This window comes from Diuraphis noxia, unplaced genomic scaffold (genome assembly GCF_037042655.1).
Source record: "Diuraphis noxia isolate RWA-SAM2 unplaced genomic scaffold, SU_Dnox_SAM2 contig0002, whole genome shotgun sequence".
Classification (NCBI taxonomy): Eukaryota; Metazoa; Arthropoda; class Insecta; order Hemiptera; family Aphididae; genus Diuraphis; species Diuraphis noxia.
Genome location: NW_028301712.1, coordinates 30411527 through 30432892, shown reverse-complemented (window position 1 = coordinate 30432892; position 21366 = coordinate 30411527). Strand labels below are relative to the sequence as shown.

At 26.1% G+C, this 21366-nt stretch overlaps 1 protein-coding gene across 20 annotated transcripts in view; it reads right to left on the bottom strand.

The window, feature by feature from the left end:
* Positions 1-3188: 3188 nt before the first annotated feature.
* Positions 3189-21366, bottom strand: part of LOC107163269 (uncharacterized) — a 30095-nt gene continuing 11917 nt past the window's right edge. For 6 of the 20 annotated variants that reach the window (XM_089220259.1, XM_089220258.1, XM_089220260.1 and 3 more), the window contains 33 exons: positions 20528-20689; positions 20338-20463; positions 20167-20280; positions 19977-20087; positions 19788-19910; positions 19615-19695; positions 19328-19552; positions 18916-18984; positions 16678-16785; positions 15280-15468; positions 15090-15215; positions 14919-15032; positions 14729-14839; positions 14540-14662; positions 14367-14447; positions 14080-14304; positions 13350-13374; positions 13062-13282; positions 9364-9495; positions 8378-8564; positions 7944-8130; positions 6987-7256; positions 6701-6901; positions 6425-6625; positions 6240-6356; positions 5886-6097; positions 5610-5816; positions 5096-5301; positions 4931-5025; positions 4576-4733; positions 4279-4503; positions 3963-4178; positions 3189-3782 (listed from right to left, as the gene is read on the bottom strand). In XM_089220259.1, the coding sequence (XP_089076385.1) occupies positions 3477-3782; positions 3963-4178; positions 4279-4503; positions 4576-4733; positions 4931-5025; positions 5096-5301; positions 5610-5816; positions 5886-6097; positions 6240-6356; positions 6425-6625; positions 6701-6901; positions 6987-7256; positions 7944-8130; positions 8378-8564; positions 9364-9495; positions 13062-13282; positions 13350-13374; positions 14080-14304; positions 14367-14447; positions 14540-14662; positions 14729-14839; positions 14919-15032; positions 15090-15215; positions 15280-15468; positions 16678-16785; positions 18916-18984; positions 19328-19552; positions 19615-19695; positions 19788-19910; positions 19977-20087; positions 20167-20280; positions 20338-20463; positions 20528-20689 (5254 nt within the window). In that variant the 3' untranslated portion in view covers positions 3189-3476. Of the gene's footprint in view, positions 3783-3962; positions 4179-4278; positions 4504-4575; positions 4734-4930; positions 5026-5095; positions 5407-5609; positions 5817-5885; positions 6098-6239; positions 6357-6424; positions 6626-6700; positions 6902-6986; positions 7257-7943; positions 8131-8377; positions 8565-9363; positions 9496-13061; positions 13283-13349; positions 13375-14079; positions 14305-14366; positions 14448-14539; positions 14663-14728; positions 14840-14918; positions 15033-15089; positions 15216-15279; positions 15469-16677; positions 16786-18915; positions 18985-19327; positions 19553-19614; positions 19696-19787; positions 19911-19976; positions 20088-20166; positions 20281-20337; positions 20464-20527; positions 20690-21275; positions 21295-21366 lie in introns of those variants that run through there. The other 14 variants (XM_089220275.1, XM_089220265.1, XM_089220263.1 and 11 more) reach the window with 14 other exon arrangements.

Sequence of the window (21366 nt, the reverse complement as noted above, 5' to 3'; positions counted from 1 at the left end):
ATTAGTTTTTTTTTAATTAATATCGATAAAAATTATTTTTTGGGTAGAAAATCTTGAAAATTCAATACAATACTCTTAACATATTTTTGCAGTAGCAGTTAAAAAATAAAATAAATTCATAATCACAATTTTTTTTTATAAGCATTAAAATTTTGAATTTTGACAATATACGTAAAAATCACAAAAATTCGCAAATTGTTTTAAGCTAGAAATTCATAAAAATGTTCTTTTTAGATCAAGATTTGAAAATTTAATACAAGATTTCTTACAAATTTGTCAATCTTTATCACAAAAAAAATGTCCACCGGAAATTCAAATTAAATTTTTATTGCATTTGAATTTCAAATATTGACAAAAATTCGTCAAAACCATGAATATTTGCAAATTATTTTGTAGTTCAAAATTCATAAAATTGTTTGTATTTATATCTAAGGTTATAAAATTTAACACTAATTTTTCCATAAGTTTTTCTTCAAATAGCTATAGAGAAAATTTGAAGCGTCATTATAGGAAAAATGTTTTGAGCGTTTGAGTTTTAAATTTTTATGAAATCGCGTAATGGTAACGATTTATCCTCAAACCAGGTATGTCCATACCTATGTATATCTATGATAATATAAGGTATTATGAATTATGATAACTACATGCATTGTTTTTGGAAAAACTGATTAACCATGCCTTATGCAAAATGCGTCTTCATTGAAAAATAAAATATTTGTTTCAAAATAGAATATACCCTAGACTGACAAATCATTTCCGTTCAGAATCGTTTTTCGTATACACTATACAATGATACCTATCATTGCATTCAAATCTAATCCCATCCATTACAGTAACCTACTGTACAGCAGAGCGACATCCACGACTTACCCGCTTTTTTTTCTATGTAGTATGTGCATTGTGCACGATAGTCGATAAGTATTTGAAATAATGCTTTGACTAACCCTTAGAGACTAAGGAAGTAAGGATACAACTTCAGTATCATTTCTGATAGGAATGAGAATGTAATTCTCAGAAGTTTCAAAATCATAAATTTGTTGATAACTACATTTGGTTATAACTTATAAGTTATACCTAAGTTATTAAGTTATAATTTGTATAACTATAGTCTATACTGCAACAGCATCTATTGAATTTTCGATGCCTAGAAAACCACCGTATCTTGTCGCTGCCAGATGGCACTGCTGTATACGGTTTTTATTTTCTATACTTCGGTTTTTCCACTCCGAGAATACCGATAGTAGTCCGATACCAACTATACCAGTAGGGCAGTAGTTCCTAACCTTTTTGACACTACGTACCACGATTAATTTTAGACCTCATTTCTACTCACGAAGAAAAATTAACTTTTTACACATCTTGCAATTTAGATTATGATTATATAAAATACAATGAAACACCTTACAGCTGACATATCACATATATATATATATATATAATAATGTATATTATTGTTCAAGTTTAAGTAAAAGTTTTAAATTTATCAACAATTTATACCCAAATTTCAATTATAAAGAAATGTATTTGTGTTACAAAATATTTGTGTCACGTCTCAAAAAAAAAAAAAATAATATTTCTAAATTTTGTTGGTATGGTTTGCCAGGGGTGGACCGGGCTGGTATGATTGCGGGCCCTCACAGATATATTGGCCCCATGTGTACAACTGTGTAGTGATTAGTAGTGGTGATTGGACATTGTCATAAAGAAATTTATGCTGTATAATGATATTCGTGGAATTTTTAGGCCTCTACCTAGGATCGCCCAGGCCGATTTCTTACCCCAGTCTGCCCCTGTGGTTTGCGGACCACCAAACCAACCCAACACTAAAAAAATAACCGTAGATACATGAAATAATCATCTAAGGTTTGTATAACATTTTCTATTCACAAAATCGTCAAACTATTATGACACTCTTTGAGGTATTTAAATGTCTTATAAGCAAAAGAAAATTTTTATTTTTATTAGTTTTCATTAGAATTCAAAAATACTTGAAAATGTAGGTAATATATCATACATGGTTCCTCACAGTCATCATAATTTGTTACTGGAAATTTAAAAAAAAGTTAAGAGTAAATCTACAAGAATAAAAAGTTATAAGACATCTAAAACATATATTTTAACAATTAATTCAACCTATCACAGTATTGGATACTAATGACTAGTAGTAAAATAAATTACTTTAATCGCAATTATATATTATAATATTTATAATATACCAAGTTACTAGACTGGCTGTCCTCGATCAGAATCGATTTACGTGTACAATGAGTTTGTAGAAAATGTATGAGGAATCTTGTATTTTTCTTTTCTCTACTAAAGGTCAGCCGTGACAATGTGTTAGTTGCAGTCAACTTGTCTTATCATTTCTGAAAAACATTAGTTTAAACGTGATAATTAAAAAAATTAAAAATTAGATACATCTATAAATTAACTTTTAGACTAGGTAATCTATACTAGATATAAATTTGTAAAATAATTTAATTTTATACTTTTATACACTAATTAACTTTGATGATTATTTTAAAATAATTCCTGTAAATATTTCAATTTTTTAAAATTATTATTTAGCTATGTGGGACGGCAATGTTGTACGTATTTCTACTCTCAAGTCTCAATCATCTTATATTTTGGATTTCTATTGTATAACTGTATCGTCTGTATCTGTGTTCAATTGGATAATGAAAAAGGTAAACTGTTTTCAGTCGGGTTCCAGCCGCGTGAGGCCCAGAAAGTGGGCCTTACTCGCCCAGCCCGGCTTTACGTATGTGTAGTATAAATGATTAATATTATTTATGTTCAATATTTATTTTTTATTTTCTAGAAATATCTCTAAAACAAATTTTAATGTTATAAAAATAATATGAGCATCTAAAGACATTTATAACCTAGTAACTTATACCTTAAATCAGTTTTTAAATAAATACACACGTTTATTAGATACGGCCCCAAGGCCCAAATCAATTTTTTTTTTTGTATATACTTTGTTTCTTTCACAACAGTTATAACTAAAAAAAACACCATTATTTCTCCAACCTAATATTGTGAGTAGTAATTATTCTCAAAAACCATTCCAACCCCCATCTGAATTAAACATTTTTGAGTATGCTACTGATATTCAAATGTAATATTATACATGAATGATATAATTTGTATTCAATAGGAGGAAACAGACAAACAGTGTAACAAAATTTATAATAAAAATTATTTGTATTACTATTATTTTAACAAAAACAAATTAAAATTTGTTATGTAACTTACTATTCATTCTTTAAACATTCTCAAAATTAAAACACAAATATAATATGGCTTATAAAAATTTTAATAACACAGTAACTTGGTTACTAAAACATAATAGTATAATAAATTATATAATTTATAAACACCAAAATAAATTTAAAAAACTTATCTAATACTTAAATGATATAACATTTAACAACAATAAAAATGTAGCATAATTTCATAAGAAAAACATTTGTTCAGTGAAATTGAAAAATCTGTTTCAGATCATCTATTGTAAGTTTTGATGAAACTGATGATGTGCCCTTAAATAGATTTTCCGCAATTTTTAATTTATTGCACTGAATGTTTATTATTCTGGTTTCTATTGTGTTTGCACAAACGAATTTATAAAGATACACTGGTTTGGTTTGGCCGACTCTGTAAATTCTATCACATGCTTGGGCCTCCAACTGTGGGTTCCAATGAACATCAATTAAAAACATATGGTTGGCAGACATCAAATTTAGGCCGACACCACCAGCTTTCAGTGAAAGCAATAAAATCTGTAAAAAAAAACAAGAAAACAAATGATAGTTATAAAGCCAAATAGAGTAGCATAATCATTGTCATAGCATAATATATTTAGGTCGTTATTAAACATAAATATATTTTCCAAAAATTAAAAATCGGTAACATTTACAATCACATTTAAATTATTTTAAACAAACTGAATATTTTATTACTTGTGGTCCACCGTTAGGGTTGTTGAATTCATGGATTATTTTATTTCTTTTTGAGATTGGAATTGCCCCTGAAAACATCTCTATTTTAGCGTTGTAAGGAACTAGATGTTTATAAATTAAATAGAGGAAACTAGGCCATTGAGAAACAATAATTGCTTTATCTTTGTTACCATTGATCAATACTTTTTGATTAATTAAATTGCAAATTTTTTCAATCTATAAAAATAATTAATTAATTTAACTGTACCTACAGCAATTTCTGCTATTTATATTTTTATATTATGCATTATATCATAAGATAATGACAAAATTCTACCTTGCTAGATATCCAAGATTTTTTGAAAATGTTAACCACAGATTTTTTCTTAACAGGTTCATCTTCCAATGTAAGGCAACTCATAAGCTCTGACAAGTCAATATTGTTTGGAGACGTATCAATGTCTGTGTTTTCATCATATGAATCATTAAAAGTTACATCTATGCAATCTTCCGGGATACTCTCCATAATATCCTCTTTTTTAATACTCTCTTCTGTAATAGGCTAAAAGAAATAAGAGCAAGGCAGATATTTAGTAAATATATTTTCAAATTTTAATAAATTAAAACTACATACTCCTTTAATCAATATAGGGTGACAGCACATCTGTTGTAGTCTTAAAAGTAATACCAATATATGATATGTTTGAATCTCCTCTATATTCTTGAACTTTTTAAATAACTTTAATAATTCAGGATGATCTTTTAATGCTATTTCTTTATCTTTACTTTGTTCTGTAAACAAATAATCCCTTTATTTAATACTGTTAATATTTAAATATATATTAGGATTAACACATATTATGATTAATTGTAAAAAGCATCACAATAAAATATATAGACACAATCATACATATAATAAACATTTGAAGCACTGAAATTAAAAGAAACAAATTAGTAAATTAAAAAAAAAAAATTATCATACAAAATACCTTGAAAATATTGAACTTTACATTGTACTTGGGTACTTGGGTCAAATAATTTTTCTTTTGCTGCTCTATCATATAAATATGTTGCAAAAAAATTACTGAAATAATAAATTGCAACAGTCACTTATAATTTTACTATTGCTCAATCAAATTTAAAATGTTTATTACCTCGAAAATGTTAATAGTTGTTCGTATGCATTTCTCTCTTCTGTTGTTAATTCAATTTCAATTGTAATAATTTCCTTTGGGGGTAAATTAAATGTTGTAAATTGTGTAAGCTCTGTCTTTGTCCGTCTTAACATTAAAGTTTTTACAAGTAGAGAAAGCCTGTGTTTCCCTGCATCATCATTATTACCAACCCACCTTTTCCAAACCTTCAAAATTCAAAAAATTAATATTGTTGATATCCATTTTAGCCATAATTTCCAAATCCACGTATAACAAAATAATTTTAAATAACTCAACTTTCCCAACATGTGCTGGAAAAATAAAAGTATTTTTATAAATACTAACTGATTTATTTAATTTTGTTATTGTGTGAATACCTAGTATAATAACTAATAATGTATTACAATATGGATGTCTATACTAAAATTGTGTCAACATTAGTAGTTTCCATTATAATGAAAATAAATTAATAATTAGAAATAAAAAATCTATAGGAATACATAATCATACTTACAGGCCAATCATCAAACGGCTTGCAACGTATGAATTTCAACAAAGTAAAAAAGTCAGCTTCTTTGTTATGGATTGGAGTTCCTGTGATAGCCCATCGATTTAGACTTTTAATATTACATACAGCAACTGAAGTCTGTGTCTTATGATTTCTAATATTATGGCCTTCATCCAAAATAACGCGATTCCATTTTATTTTATATAAAGGACTCTAAAATTATTTTTTTTAATAATTAAACTATGACCAATTCTTTATGATTTATATAAAATGTTTACTAACTGTATTCTGTCGTATTTTATAATCCCACATAACTACATGGTAGGATGTAATTACCAAATCATTTTCTGCCAGCTCTAAAGCTGAAAAATTTCTATTTACTCCATAATACTGGCCAACTTTCAGTAGTCCAGGTTTCAATTTAGTTTTAACCTCTGTTTCCCATTGATTGATCAAGGATGCTGGACAAACAACCAATGTTCCACCAATGATAACTATAAAAACATAAGTCAAATATTTTTTTATGAAAATATATGTATTTGGAATAATGTTTTCATAAGTTGAAAAATATAATTTTTTAAAGTTAGTACTCAATTTATATAAGTTTAATTAGGTATTAATTTAATAAAATTTCACCATCAATTCTTCTGTTGTCAATAGATACTACTGGTAGTGAATTTTTAGGTGGTTTTTCTTTCAACTTTAAAATTAATGATATCATGGATAGCGTTTTACCTAAACCCATGTCATCCGCTATAACATAATATAACCAATTTATTATAAGTTTGTTACCATCAAAAAATTTAATGTATACTATGTACCTAAAATTCCACCATGTGGCTCCTGACTTTCTCTCCATATCAGCCAAGCAATTGCATGTTTTTGATGTGGCATGAGAGGTACAACTAACCCTTCTGGATCTTCCAACGATACACCAGATGATGGACATGTATCTAAAGACTTATGTAAAACCTCCAAGACATCTAATGTCATTGTTTGTTGAGTCAAATAAGTGGACAAAGCTGATGTAAAAAAATTATTACATATATAACAACACAGTAAATCATTTACTACAGAAATAAACAAAACAATATTACCTTTATCACCCATATCATGTATATTTATATTAGAAGCAGCTTTTTTTGACAATGCACTTTTAAAGTTAGTAGGTTTTGCTAAAGACTGAGTTATATAAGGTGAGATGATCGATTCATTTACATCTAATTTCTCATCAATTTCATTAAATAATTGTTCATTTTTAATAATTTCATCTATATATTTTTTTTTGTCAATCTCACCTAAAATTAAACAATTTAAATTTATGATTGAAGTTTAAATTTATACCTTACTAGTTATATCAGAAGATAATATATAAATACACACTATTTAAATTATCATGACTTATATCAGAACTAGTAGATTGAACAGTATTTGTTTTAGCAATCTCCTCCTCATTATTCAATTTGGATATTGTGGAATTCCCATTTATTTTCATACTTGACATTTTTGAACATTCAGTACCATTATCTGTACATGATTTTTGAGATATTTTAGTATTCTGATGTGTATTATACCCGAGAATCAATTCATTTTTATTTTTTTGTTTATGATCTTTAATTGAATCTTCTAAATTCTGGTCCTCATTAAAATTACCTGCATATGATACATTTTTGATTTGTAATTAATATACAAGGTGATTGATTTATCATAAAACACTCATTATTTCAAAAAGTATTGACTTTTTTCAAAATATTTTTTTACATGGTTTCAAGTTGTTAAAAAACTAACGTTTTTAATAAAAAATTATATTTTTAAATATTTTTTAAGTATTTTACTTTTTTGAAAGACAACATAGAGTTTTAATTCCATATTCCAAAGCAGAATATTTTTCTAAGTATTTTGATACATAAAAATCGAATTTGGGGCTAGTAGTTTATGAGTTATAAGTATTTAAAGTTTAGACAAGCGAAGTATTGGACAAATATTTTGCGGGGTAACCCCGTAGCACTCCACTCTGCCAATCTAAACTTTAAATACTTATTACTCAAAAACTACTAGCCATAAATTCGATTTTTATGAATCAGAATACTTTAGAAAATATTCTGCTTTGGAGTATGAAATTAAAACTCTATGTTGTCATTCAAAAAAGTAAAAAACATAAAAAAAAAATTAGGATAAAAAATATTTAAAAATATAATTTTTTAATAAAAACGTTGGTTTTTAACAACTTGAAACCATGTAAAAAAATATTTTGAAAAAGTCAATACTTTTTGAAATAATGAGTGTTTTATGATAAATCAATCACCCTGTATTATTTTAAATATAGTTGGTCATACTAACTCTTTAATTTGGCTTGGTCTACACAGAAATTATTAGACTGAAGTATATTAACGTTATTAGAGTCATTGAAACTAGGAATTTCATTAAAAGTATTAATTTTCACACTTGAGTGGTTTAAACTTTCCAACTTATCATCAGTGTCAGGATTTATTTGAATTTGTTTCATAGACATACTTGTACTCACAATCTATAAAAAAAATCAATTTAATTATGTTTAACACCAGGAATCTCTAACCTGCAGCCCACATTGTCTTTAATTGAGGTCTGCAAACACAATTTTATCATAGCATATATTTAACTTTTAAACACATTTTTTAATCATTTAAAAACTGAGTTTTATTACTAATGGCCCACAAGATTTTTTTTTAAATACGTGGCCAAAAAGGTTTTAATTACTGTCAACAAATTTTACTTATTATAAAATATAATATTACCTTATTGTTCTGATGATCATGACTAGTTGAATGAATTAATGAAACTGGAGGCTCTACAACACTAGTTGAATTATTATAACTCTCAGAAGAACCTATATTTTGAATTTTTAAATTATTGTCACTTGTTTGTTCATTTCTGATAGAATTGGTTACATTTTTCAACTTGTTTTGGTTTTCATAAAAAATGCTAAAAATTGAATCATATAACAAAATAATTAATTATAAAATAAATAAGTAAATCAATTCAATTCAAATATTATACATTTTACTACAAAATTAATTAATTTTATTAAGTCAAAAATAAAATAACAACTAAAATTAAAACATAAACTTAAACACTGGGAACTCGGCTTTGATGCATTGACGACATCGAATTTATCTCAACAATGAAATATTAAATTATTTTGAAAAGAACTATTACTTATGTATGGAAAATAATAATTTAGGTAATCATGGAATGTAAGTGACTAATATAAGTTGGATATATATATATATTTTAATTCCAGTGAATCAAAATTATGAGTAAGTACAGTATTACTTATTGTTAAAAATTATTAGAAATTTTTAAATTTCGCCTCTTCATTCTACAAAAGTACCAACTAGATTCTATTTACAACCAGAAACCACAGTGCATACCATTGTAAAACCAATACATTTAAAATTAAAATGTATTATACAATTAATTAATAAATTAGTATTTTAAATTTCTTTTATTTACCGTTCCATAGCTTATCAGAAACTTAAGAGGATTATTAACATGATATTAAAATCTAAAATATGATTAAACTAGAACTCCCAATTCATACACTATCAATAGAGGTACTGTGGGCCATGTGGATTGTGTTTTGTCATACAGAATCTTACCTTGTGAGCGCTTCACTTTTTTTTTGTCAGTTTTTACTCATGAGTCAATAGACACAAGGCACGATACAGTACATATAACAAAGCACATTGTATTAAAGAAAATATCTACAGAAAACCATTACCAATTATCTATTGAAGTATCTTTTTCAAAAGACGACAGTAGATTATCTTCAACATCTGAGTTCTCAATACTGCTTAGATCACAGTCGTAAAAATCAATAACATTGTCTTCATAATCTTTGGCATAACTAGAACTTAGTTAGAAAAAATGAATAGTTAGTTAATTAGAATTTCACAAATACAAAAACAATTTATTAATTTGTAAAGTATTATATAACTATCATTTTCAACAATAGTCTAGTTCAGGCGTTCCAAAACATTTTTAATCAGGGCTAAAATAAAATGTAACTCTTTGCTGGACAAAGTATAATATAAATATTAAATATATATGGTACATAAACACATGTCTTAGAAATAGTTTTATTTTATTTTACATTATTGGCCAATATAACAGTTGCTACACGATTTAAAAAGTAATAACTAATAAGGTTATATGTATACCGGTAGAAATAACATATAAAGAATATAAAGGGGGGGTGGAGTGGCCGAGCGGACTAAGGCGTCGGTTGCGACGCACGCAGTCGCCGATTCAAATCTAGGTCACGGGTATAATCGCTCTTCGGGCATTTCACGGTGTCCTGAGAGAGGCGGCCCCGTACCCCAACCGGGCATGGCAGAAACCTACGGGTGCCCATTCAAAATTCTACCAAAAACCCACAAAAAAAGAATATAAAGAAAATTTGACTCGCCATTAGAAAATAGAAAATAATCAATAATAAAATCAGTATTACTGGTGAGCATATTAGGATTTGTAAAATCCGGATTATTCAACCGAGTTTACTGTTCAATAACTCATTTTTATATACTAATAATATTTTAATTAACTTATATAACATGTAAATAATTTAAAGTTAAACCCATTGTTGCCAATGGCCATAGCTGCAGGCTTAATTCAAATAAAAATATTTTAATTCTATAACATAGTTTTTGGATGTAGGTTTACCAAATTTCTAAAACATTTTATGTATCAGTGATATCATAAAACTTAAGTATTAATGTATTGTTAAAATTTCTTTAAAATAAAATAATTCATTTTACCATACATTAAAAATAATTTTAAGTCTTTAGTTACTTTTAAAAGTAAATCCATAAATCCAGATGATTCAGGAAATACGGATTTCATGCCCATTGTCCATTCCTAAACAAGTATTTGCAATGTGCATAAGACTTATAATTGAAAAATAAAGGGGATTTTACACTAATATTTGTTGTTACCATCTTACAAGTGTGTGGCATATAAATTATTATTTCAGCAATATCATAGTAATTTTATTATATTTTAATTTTAAAATAAGTTATGAGTATTTTAAGATGTAAAAACAATTTACAATTTTATAATATTATAACTCGCTTTAAAATAAAAATATAATAAAAGCCTATAACATTTCCTAGATACCTTATAATTTTATAAGTATTCAATTCCCTCTATTTTTTAACTAATGTAATTAAAAGTAATCTCTATTTGTAAAATTTTACTTATTTTATTAAGTTTTAAACTTTAGTATAATGAATTTATCTTTGTACTTATTTTTATTTTAATACAATAATAATCATAATAATTCATATATTTGTAATAACTTTTTAATACCAACATTACAAAAAGGTCATTAAAAATCTCGGATATATCATAATTAGAAGTCATGACCTCAAAAAAGTTGAGAACCATTGATCTATAAGACTATCTATAGAAATAATATGTTGGACTGGTGACTAGTTATTAGGACAAGTGTGCTGGGAGTTGTAAAAGTATTAAGATCCCAAAATATGGTGCCATACTCAAGAATATGGGAAACTATAGAGCAAAAAAGAACCTGAGTAGTATATACTAGTTGGAATTTAGTAGATACAATGAATCCAAGAATTCCAAATGCTTTAGATATGCTAAGGTTAAGGTCACATAGTAAGTCAAAGTAAAGCAGAAGTCTCTATCACAGATGTCACTTTCAATTTACATACCATTCGTGGAATAGATATACCTATAATTGTTTTAACTCAATAAAAAGAGTGTACGTCATAAACCTAAAATAATGTATAACATTAAAAGGATAGGCAAGTGAATACATTAGGATTGCCTATATTATTAAGTACATCATATGATATTATTGAAATTAAAGTAATTTAATTTACTATTAGTAACACAGTAGATTAAAATAATTATTGTAAAATAAACATTGCATTTGAAAAAGTCATTATATATGTAATGCAGGGATTGAAACTGGTTAAAACTGCGTTTTTTTTCATTATTGAACACCAGAATCGAAACTGACACCAAAAGGTTAAAAACCCATTAATATTGTTTATAATTCTAGTTAAAATGAGAATTTTCATATGAAGAAAATAATGTTTGAATTTATTAATAAAAATCCCGATGCTATTAGGTACTCAATATTAGAAAATATTAATTAGTAATATGAATATTTTTCTATTTATATTTTTAATATTACTATACTAATTGATTCAAAATTAAAATACAAATACCACAATTATTGTTATTTTGTTTGCTCCTATGCAGGTATACATTTTTTACATTTTTCATTTGTTAGTAATAGCCTATGAGTTATGATAGTAAAAGTATTAAATACAATTTCGTGTTTGTAAATACCTAAAAGGGATGGAGGAGGATGAATTTAATCTTCTAAATTCATACATTGCATAAGACCATTATAAGGAAGCTAAAGTTAACATTTTAAGTTTCAATTTTGTAATTTTTAGTTACACATTTCTTTATGAAAACCAGACAAAAATGTTATAAAAAAATTAAAATGAGAATTTCCAACAATTTCTTTACTAAAAATAGTATGTGCTCTTAATAGTTAATAGATAAAAAACAAAAGTCTACAGTTATTAGATGCAGAAAAATAAAATAAAAATTTGATTATATTTCATCTAAATTTAAATTTAATTGTTTATTAACAACACTAATTGATATAAAACTAAAAAAAAATCAAAAATTTATAAGGCAATAAATAATTCAAAATATTATTATAAGATATTCCACATGGAAATATTTGCTGAACATTTACAGTTTTTGAATTACTTATTAATTTAGTTAAACACTGATTTTGCTTATTTTTTTTTCTCAAAGCTTTAAAAAGTACTGGGAAGTAGGAATTTTAAGACCCCTCAAAGTACAAACTAGATTAATTTTCCTACCAGAAAAGTTAAGTAGGATAAACGCTAAAAATAAATCACTTTTCATTGTAAAATCTATTAAATTAAGTTGTTTTACATCCCACCAATTTTTGCACTTATGGATAACAGAATTTTCAATCTTAGGCAATAGCTCCAACTTTTAAATGGATGGAGCTATGCGTATACCGAAGTGTGTTCAACATCATCCTCACCACCTTCAACATTTCAGGGTACATGACACAAATGTGCATGCCCAGAACTGTACGCGAAACAAATACATATGCCCAGAACTTCTGGGCATGCGTATTAGTGTCATGGATTGTGAAATTTTGAACGTGGTGGGGATGATGTTGGACACAATTCGGTGCTATAGCAGTTATACGCATAGCTACATTTATAGTATATATCAAACACTCTGTAAAATTGGTGCTATTAATATTTAAAATAGTAATTTTGCCTATCAGTATTCATCGCATATTAATAATTTAATATTACTAAATTGTTGATAGTATTTAGTAAGTAGGGAATAAATATTAAAAATACAATAAAATAAAAAAATTTAAGTTACCCCATAAGATTATTGGTACTTTTAGATATTTCATTCAACTTCAAACACGGAGATCTGTATTGAGGCATAATTTCTTTATAAGATTTGTTATGAGAAATTGATTTTTCATTCTCTTTGCATTCTATTCCATACCTAACTAAGTCCCTGTCTGAAGGCTTAAACAAAAGGGAATCATCTAAGTCTTCAGGACCATCATTGGAACTTTCAAGAATTTGTCTTGCCTAAATTGTAAAACATAACATATTAATAATTGCACTTCACAAAATACGCAAAAAAAATTATACTTACATTACAAGAATTTAATGACAAACTTCTGAAATACAGAATAAAAACAAATAAATATAAAACACATAATATCTAGAAACTCAAATACAGACTGTATCATTGCATATAAATATATAAGATTTGTTCACTATTTTTATCATAATTATGTCTCATTCTATCTTGATATATATACATAAGAGGTATCTCGATATTTATTTTAGATGAATATAAATTACTTTTCTAATAAAAATTTTAACTATTACTAATAGTCTAATAATTATTAAAATATAAATTGTAATCATTTATTAAGATCTAGTATCAAATATGTATTAAATTCAACTAAGTCCCATCATTACCAAGAACATTATTTTAATATTTTTTATTGAAGTCATTAATTTAAAATGTAAATACAGCAAATTATATTACAGAAAATTACTACAAAAAACAATTCTAAAAACATAAATAAGAATTTCACTTTTTTTTTTTTATTTACACCTAAAATTCAAAGGTAATATAATTATCTTATCCGTCTTTATAACAAAAATAAATAAAAATATTCAATAACTAATTCTTGAATGTAAATTTGATTCTAATGAATCCATTTTATAGAACATATATTTAAGTAAAGCTCACTTCTCAGTAGAAATATCAATTTCATTATTATTGAACAATCTGTCATCATTTTCATGATTAAGAAGTGATGTAGTCAGATTTTAAAATGCTTTATCTATGATTATAAATTTATTATTCTTACCTTTTTCCTTCACTAATTAAACTAGCATTTTCAGAAGATATAAGTATAGTTTCCTCCAACAAACCATTGTTTGTAAAATCTGTTACTATTTCTAACTCATTGTTCTCATTGTTAATCAACTGTTTAAGAATTTCTTCTTTAGTTTCACTCACATGCTCTTGATCATCTACGTGCTCAGTTGATTCATATAATTTTCCTTCTTGGACTATTATTTTTCCATAATCCCTAAAACCAGTAATATACTTATTATATTATCAATTAATGTACAATGTAAAAAATTGTATTACATTTTATGTACACTGTCTCTAGAACATTGAGTTGTTTCTTCAGCATCTGTTTGTATCAAGGAATTCAAATAGTCAAAAGGCCTAAAAATATTTAATTTTCATTAGTCAATAAGTTTTATTGAAAGTGTAGCAACAATTTATCAGTCCAACAAGGAAAATTAATTTGTTCCTACTTTGTACAATGTATGCCTTCTTTAATTATACTTGTACTATTATTCTCATGATCCAACAGAATTTGATCATTTTCACATTTAGTTAAATTCAATAGTTCATCTTGATCAATACTTTCTGGACAACTAATATAAAGAGCAAAAAATAAAAATAATATTTATGTGAACATTAATATTTTATTGTAACATTACCTATTATCAGCATCATATTCATAAGCTTGAGCCTCTAATACTTCATCAACATTCACAAATTCTATACTTTGGTTTAAACTATTTTCAGAACAATTATTGATTTCTGACATGCTATTTACATTAAGAATTCAATTTTAAATTTATATATATTACAGTCTATGATTTAAATATTAACAAAATATGTTCTCACCTTTGAATTTTAGCAGAGACATCAAACTTCATATCCAATATTGTTTCATGGAACACATGTTTATTTGATGTGTTTAATGTTTCTGCTTGGTCTGAAATACTAACTGATTGACTGCTAGAAAAAGAAGAATAATGATTTGACTGTTTTAATTTAAAAAGAAGGCATAACTACATTTTACTAGCATTATTATCAATAATTTGCAACGTATTTGCCTTGTCATAATCAGAAGGCATATTTTCATTGTCCTCTGTTGAGTCAATCAATTTTTTGTCGAAAATCTTTTTATTACTTGTATAACTATAAAAAGAGGTATATTGTATAAATAAACTTATTGTTATAATCTGAATGAGAGTAATATTACATATTATTATTATTATTGATGTATTCATATGTTTCAGACAATGGTCTTTGAAACTCATGAAGGGGATTAGTGTTGGAATTGGTCCCAAAATCCACTTTATCTTGAGTGGTTAGACTTTCTGAATTCAAACTAGATTCATCAACTGATTCTAATATGTTTTCAAAATTTTTGACAAATTTGGTGGATACACTTCAAAATGAAACAAATTTATATAATATAATTAACCAAAGTATATGATAAAATTTTCAAAATTTTCAATATATATATATATATATATATATATATGTTTTTATATTATAATTATTATATTTTAGTGATATAGCAATCTATAACATTGATTAAAATATTAAATTTCAGTGTTCAAAGAAACCCTGAAAGATATTAAAGAATTTAATTTCAATATCTAAACATACCAAACTCACCAACCAATAAGAGTTAAATTAACACAGTCAAAATTCTAATATTTAAAATTAAAAAAATTTGAATACATTTTCTTAGTTGGCATAGAAAAATAATGAATTATATTGTAATATGTTCCAAAAGAGAATATACTAGTTCAGTGTACGACTTTCTTTTTCTACCTGTCACTACCTATGCCATTATAATGGGAGATGCATCCCACTGCCCAGCATTTTCTGGCATGGAACAGATATTTTAATAGAAATTTGTCTCTAAAACATCAGGGAGGAGGAGGTGACATTATTCACCTCACCATATCTAACCTAACCAGGCATGTAGTCCTAAAGTTATTTGTGAGTATGCTACATATGTGGCAGCTCTTGTCATCAACCAGGCCAGTAGCCACGGTGGGAAAGGGCGTTGCCACCTTAAAAATATTAGACAGACACCCCCAAAGCTTGCTTTGCCCTACCAGAAAATTTGGTCTGGCTTCAGCCTGCATCAACCCCTCCACCTCCTTTCAATTATATAAATTAATAACATATAATTAGTTATTATTTTATTAAGTTGATTTTAAATTATAATAACTTTAACAATGTAATTACCTAATATTATTATAAAGTATATTTATTTATCTAATACATAATATAATAATACTTCTGTCAGCTAGTTTAAAACAATTTTTGTGAAGTGGGTATACGCATGTTTTTCACCGCATATTTCCGGTCTCAAGTTTTTTTCTTTAGTATGCTCTATTTTAAAAATTTGAAAAGTGGGTATGCGCCGCATACTCACGCATACCCTTCACTACATCCCTGAACCTAACCATACGGTGACATTATTTTATTAGGTAGCTAATGTTTCTGATAATAACTTAAGAAATGTAAAGAAAAATTAACATTGTACGCAACTCAAAAACATATCTACTATTAAAAAATAAAAACAATATAAAAATAAAAATTTAATAATTAACTTCTAATTTTTTAATCCTTGACTTACAAGCTGTCATTGTTTTTTATTGAGTGAACTGTAGCATTATTTCTTGGATTATTATTCACCTCATGATCATCCAAAGAGTCAATAACATGGACAGAAACATCCCGACAGCTAAAACATAAAATTAATAATTTAGGAAGATTTTATAACTGTTTTAAATTATGATTTAGAAGATGTAACATTAGAATTTGTTATCTCCATCTTAAGAGTGCATAAAATAGCAAAATACGTTTGATTAGCAGATCACATGTATGTTGGTTCAAAAATTAGAGTAAATAGACCTATTAAGAAACATTATGGTAAGAATATTATGAGTCTGTTTGCACATGTGTTTTTTAAGTTCTATTGTTCAGCAAGTTTTCCGTACCTAATTAGCATGAATTAAAAATGATTATAACTCACTTAAAAACTGAACTATCATACAAAAAAAAACTATTAAACAAGCACACATAATGTTCTGCCGTCAAGTTTCATATGAGGCCGAGCAGTGGCGGCTCGCAAGTAAATTCATTGGAGAGACTGACAATTTATAATGTAATTTATTATATTATAATCAAGTTTGTGACTTGTGTATTATACCAATAATAAATAATAATATTAACATTACTACATGGCACGATACAATGTCGAATAACAAAATTCTATCATCTAATAATACGGACGCACGACAATACGACACGTTGTAGATTTTAGGTGTTAACTGAAAAGTATGTGATGACTGTGATGCGAACGGCAGAAACTTTGAATGAGTATAGTCTCAATGTACTGAATAACATCTATACAATCTACCCTACATCCTCAGCTTTGTCGTATGTATGAAATTTAGATACACAATTGAGTTTCTTAAATGGCAGATTCCTGAACTAGCAACCGTTAGCGTTATTAATATTTTTCGCCCGTATTATTATTGAATGACACCCGTATTTCTCATCATTAATGTAAAAATAGAAAACAAATATTGAATTGTCAATTTTAATATCGAAAACCATAACTATTATTTTTGAAATAGATAAAAATATTAAATTATAATACAGTTTACTACTTTTTATGGGGAGTTGCCGTCTCAAAGACTCCCCAGACGAGCCACCACTGAGGCCGAGTTACTCTAATTTTTAAAACTAACACAGATTAATGCATAAACAGGATCTTCTACTAAGCATACATTTGCTATTATGCACTTGTAAGACAGAGACAACAATGACAGTTTTAAGTCCTCTCAAGGATAAACTTAGATTTTCTATAGAATTAAAAAAAAAAATTTTCTTAGGTATAGCAAATGAAAGAATAAAAATCATGTGAACAATTTAGCAGATTAACTTTTTATTTATAAAATAACATTATTTATTTATATATATACATTTATTGATTTAATATTAGAACTACTCTTCCTTCTAAAAACTAAATTTAGCCATAAGCTATTGCCTTAGTAGAGGTCTTAAACTTTATTTGGGACAATCCATTTTAATATTGGCAATCCCCTACATAATCATCGCAAATAATGATCAACGATAAACCTTAAATTGTACTTCAATGCACATAGAAAATAATCAGAGCTTGGAAAGAACATCATTCATGAACGCATGTTTACATTCCTATTTAGAAAATATATAAACACCATACAATCTTTTCAAATAAATCGTAAATGACATTTATATTTTCAATATATTTGAAAGATTTTTAAGATATTCAAATATATTTATCATTTAATAATATTGTTAAATTATAATATATTCAAACTAAATTAATTTGATTACTAATTATAAAAGTAAAATACATGAAATTTCAGAGGACATGGCTGAACATAAAAGAACAACTTTTATTTCATTAGTAATTAAATAATTTAAATTTAAATGAATACATTCATTTTTCATGAAAAACATGAACAGGAAGTGAATGTGAACAAGTTCAATTTTTTAGTAAACGTTCTTAAAACTGAAAATAATGTATCATATTTATTTGAAATCGCATTCATAAATAACATAACTTTTCTTTTTTAAATAACAAATATATATAAAAGAAATCTCTAGTATCCAGATACGATTTATATGATAAAAAAATATATAAATATTTTAAAAACATAACGCAATCTACCAAAATAATAACTTCAAACAATAATTTGTCTTAGAACAAATATTAAATACAATATAAAACTATAAATATTTTTAATTACCAACAAATTATTTAGTTTAATAACAAAACAAATAATAATAAAAAGATAAGTTTCAAAATGTATAAAATTACTTTTCAGTTCCAAAATAAAACATATTACTGGATATAAATTGATCACCATCAACTAAGCTTTGAGAATTTCTGAAATACAAAAAATAAAATATACTTTCAAATTGAAATGTTAAGAATATAAAAATAACCTTTTAAAATATTGAAATTTCCCTAATCTCTAATTATCATAATATCGATATTACAATTAAACAACACACTATACATATTGCAATGTACATCTCCTAATACTTCCAATGGCATCATAAATATTTCAACATTAGTAAATTATTTACAAAATTGAGATACAGAATTCAATATGAATAGCAATTAAATAACTTCTAACAGCATTTTTTTTTTTGATTCTAAAGATATCATTAGAACAATGTTGAATACTTAAATTCTATATTTATGATTATAAATTTATTATTCTTACCTTTTTCCTTCACTAATTAAACTAGCATTTTCAGAAGATATAAGTATAGTTTCCTCCAACAAACCATTGTTTGTAAAATCAGTTACTATTTCTAACTCATTGTTCTCATTGTTAATCAACTGTTTAAGAATTTCTTCTTTAGTTTCACTCACATGCTCTTGATCATCTACGTGCTCAGTTGATTCATATAATTTTCCTTCTTGGACTATTATTTTTCCATAATCCCTAAAACCAGTAATATACTTATTATATTATCAATTAATGTACAATGTAAAAAATTGTATTACATTTTATGTACACTGTCTCTAGAACATTGAGTTGTTTCTTCAGCATCTGTTTGTATCAAGGAATTCAAATAGTCAAAAGGCCTAAAAATATTTAATTTTCATTAGTCAATAAGTTTTATTGAAAGTGTAGCAACAATTTATCAGTTCAACAAGGAAAATTAATTTGTTCCTACTTTGTACAATGTATGCCTTCTTTAATTATACTTGTACTATTATTCTCATGATCCAACAGAATTTGATCATTTTCACATTTAGTTAAATTCAATAGTTCATCTTGATCAATACTTTCTGGACAACTAATATAAAGAGCAAAAAATAAAAATAATATTTATGTGAACATTAATATTTTATTGTAACATTACCTATTATCAGCATCATATTCATAAGCTTGAGCCTCTAATACTTCATCAACATTCACAAATTCTATACTTTGGTTTAAACTATTTTCAGAACAATTATTGATTTCTGACATGCTATTTACATTAAGAATTCAATTTTAAATTTATATATATTACAGTCTATGATTTAAATATTAACAAAATATGTTCTCACCTTTGAATTTTAGCAGAGACATCAAACTTCATATCCAATATTGTTTCATGGAACACATGTTTATTTGATGTGTTTAATGTTTCTGCTTGGTCTGAAATACTAACTGATTGACTTCTAGAAAAAGAAGAATAATGATTTGACTGTTTTAATTTAAAAAGAAGGCATAACTACATTTTACTAGCATTATTATCAATAATTTGCAACGTATTTGCCTTGTCATAATCAGAAGGCATATTTTCATTGTCTCCTGTTGAGTCAATCAATTTTTTGTCGAAAATCTTTTTATTACTTGTATAACTATAATAAGAGGTATATCGTATAAATAAACTTATTGTTATAATCTGAATGAGAGTAATATTACATATTATTATTGAATTGAAATGTTTCCGGTTCTAATCTTGGTGACTCATATGGAAAGTTTTTAGATACAAAGCAAATCTTTTCTTGGCTGGTCAGTCTATCAGAATTCATATTATCAACTGGCGATAATGTGTTTTCAAAGTCGTTAATATTTGTTGATCTACTGCAAATAAATTAACATATATATATATTTATGAAATATATGATTAAATATTTAATTAGAACCAATTTTAATTCTTATACATTATAACAGATGAACATTTAACAATTATATGCCACAAATCAGGATTCTCAAGACAGTATTACATTATACTCTATTGAATGAGAAATCACATTGCAAGCCAATTAATTTCAGTTCTTTACCATATTCTTACGCGATACCCTTTTATAAGTTAACTGGTTTTGATAGAAGCATGATGCACTTAAGTTGGGAAATATGCAAAATCTGTATGGTCTCTCACTAATCAGAATATAGTTTAATATCAGTTGATTAGCAATATGTTATACAGATCAAAGGTAAATATATTTTGTCAATAAAAGATGACAAAACAAATGTAATACTGGCTTTAAATTAAAAATATATAATACCAAGGGAAAAACTACTCAAAGAATCTAAAGAAACCAATGATATACTCAATGGTTTGTTTAATAATTCTTTCAACAGTCTCTTCTTCATAGCAAATTTTTTTATTCAATTTGTTTATTAAAACTGTTTCATTTTAATTATTACAAACTCTAATATAGTGTACCATTTGATTATTCAATAAAACACTGTAAAGAAATACAAAAATACACAATAATAAAATACCCATACTGATCAACCAATTAAAGTAAAACAAC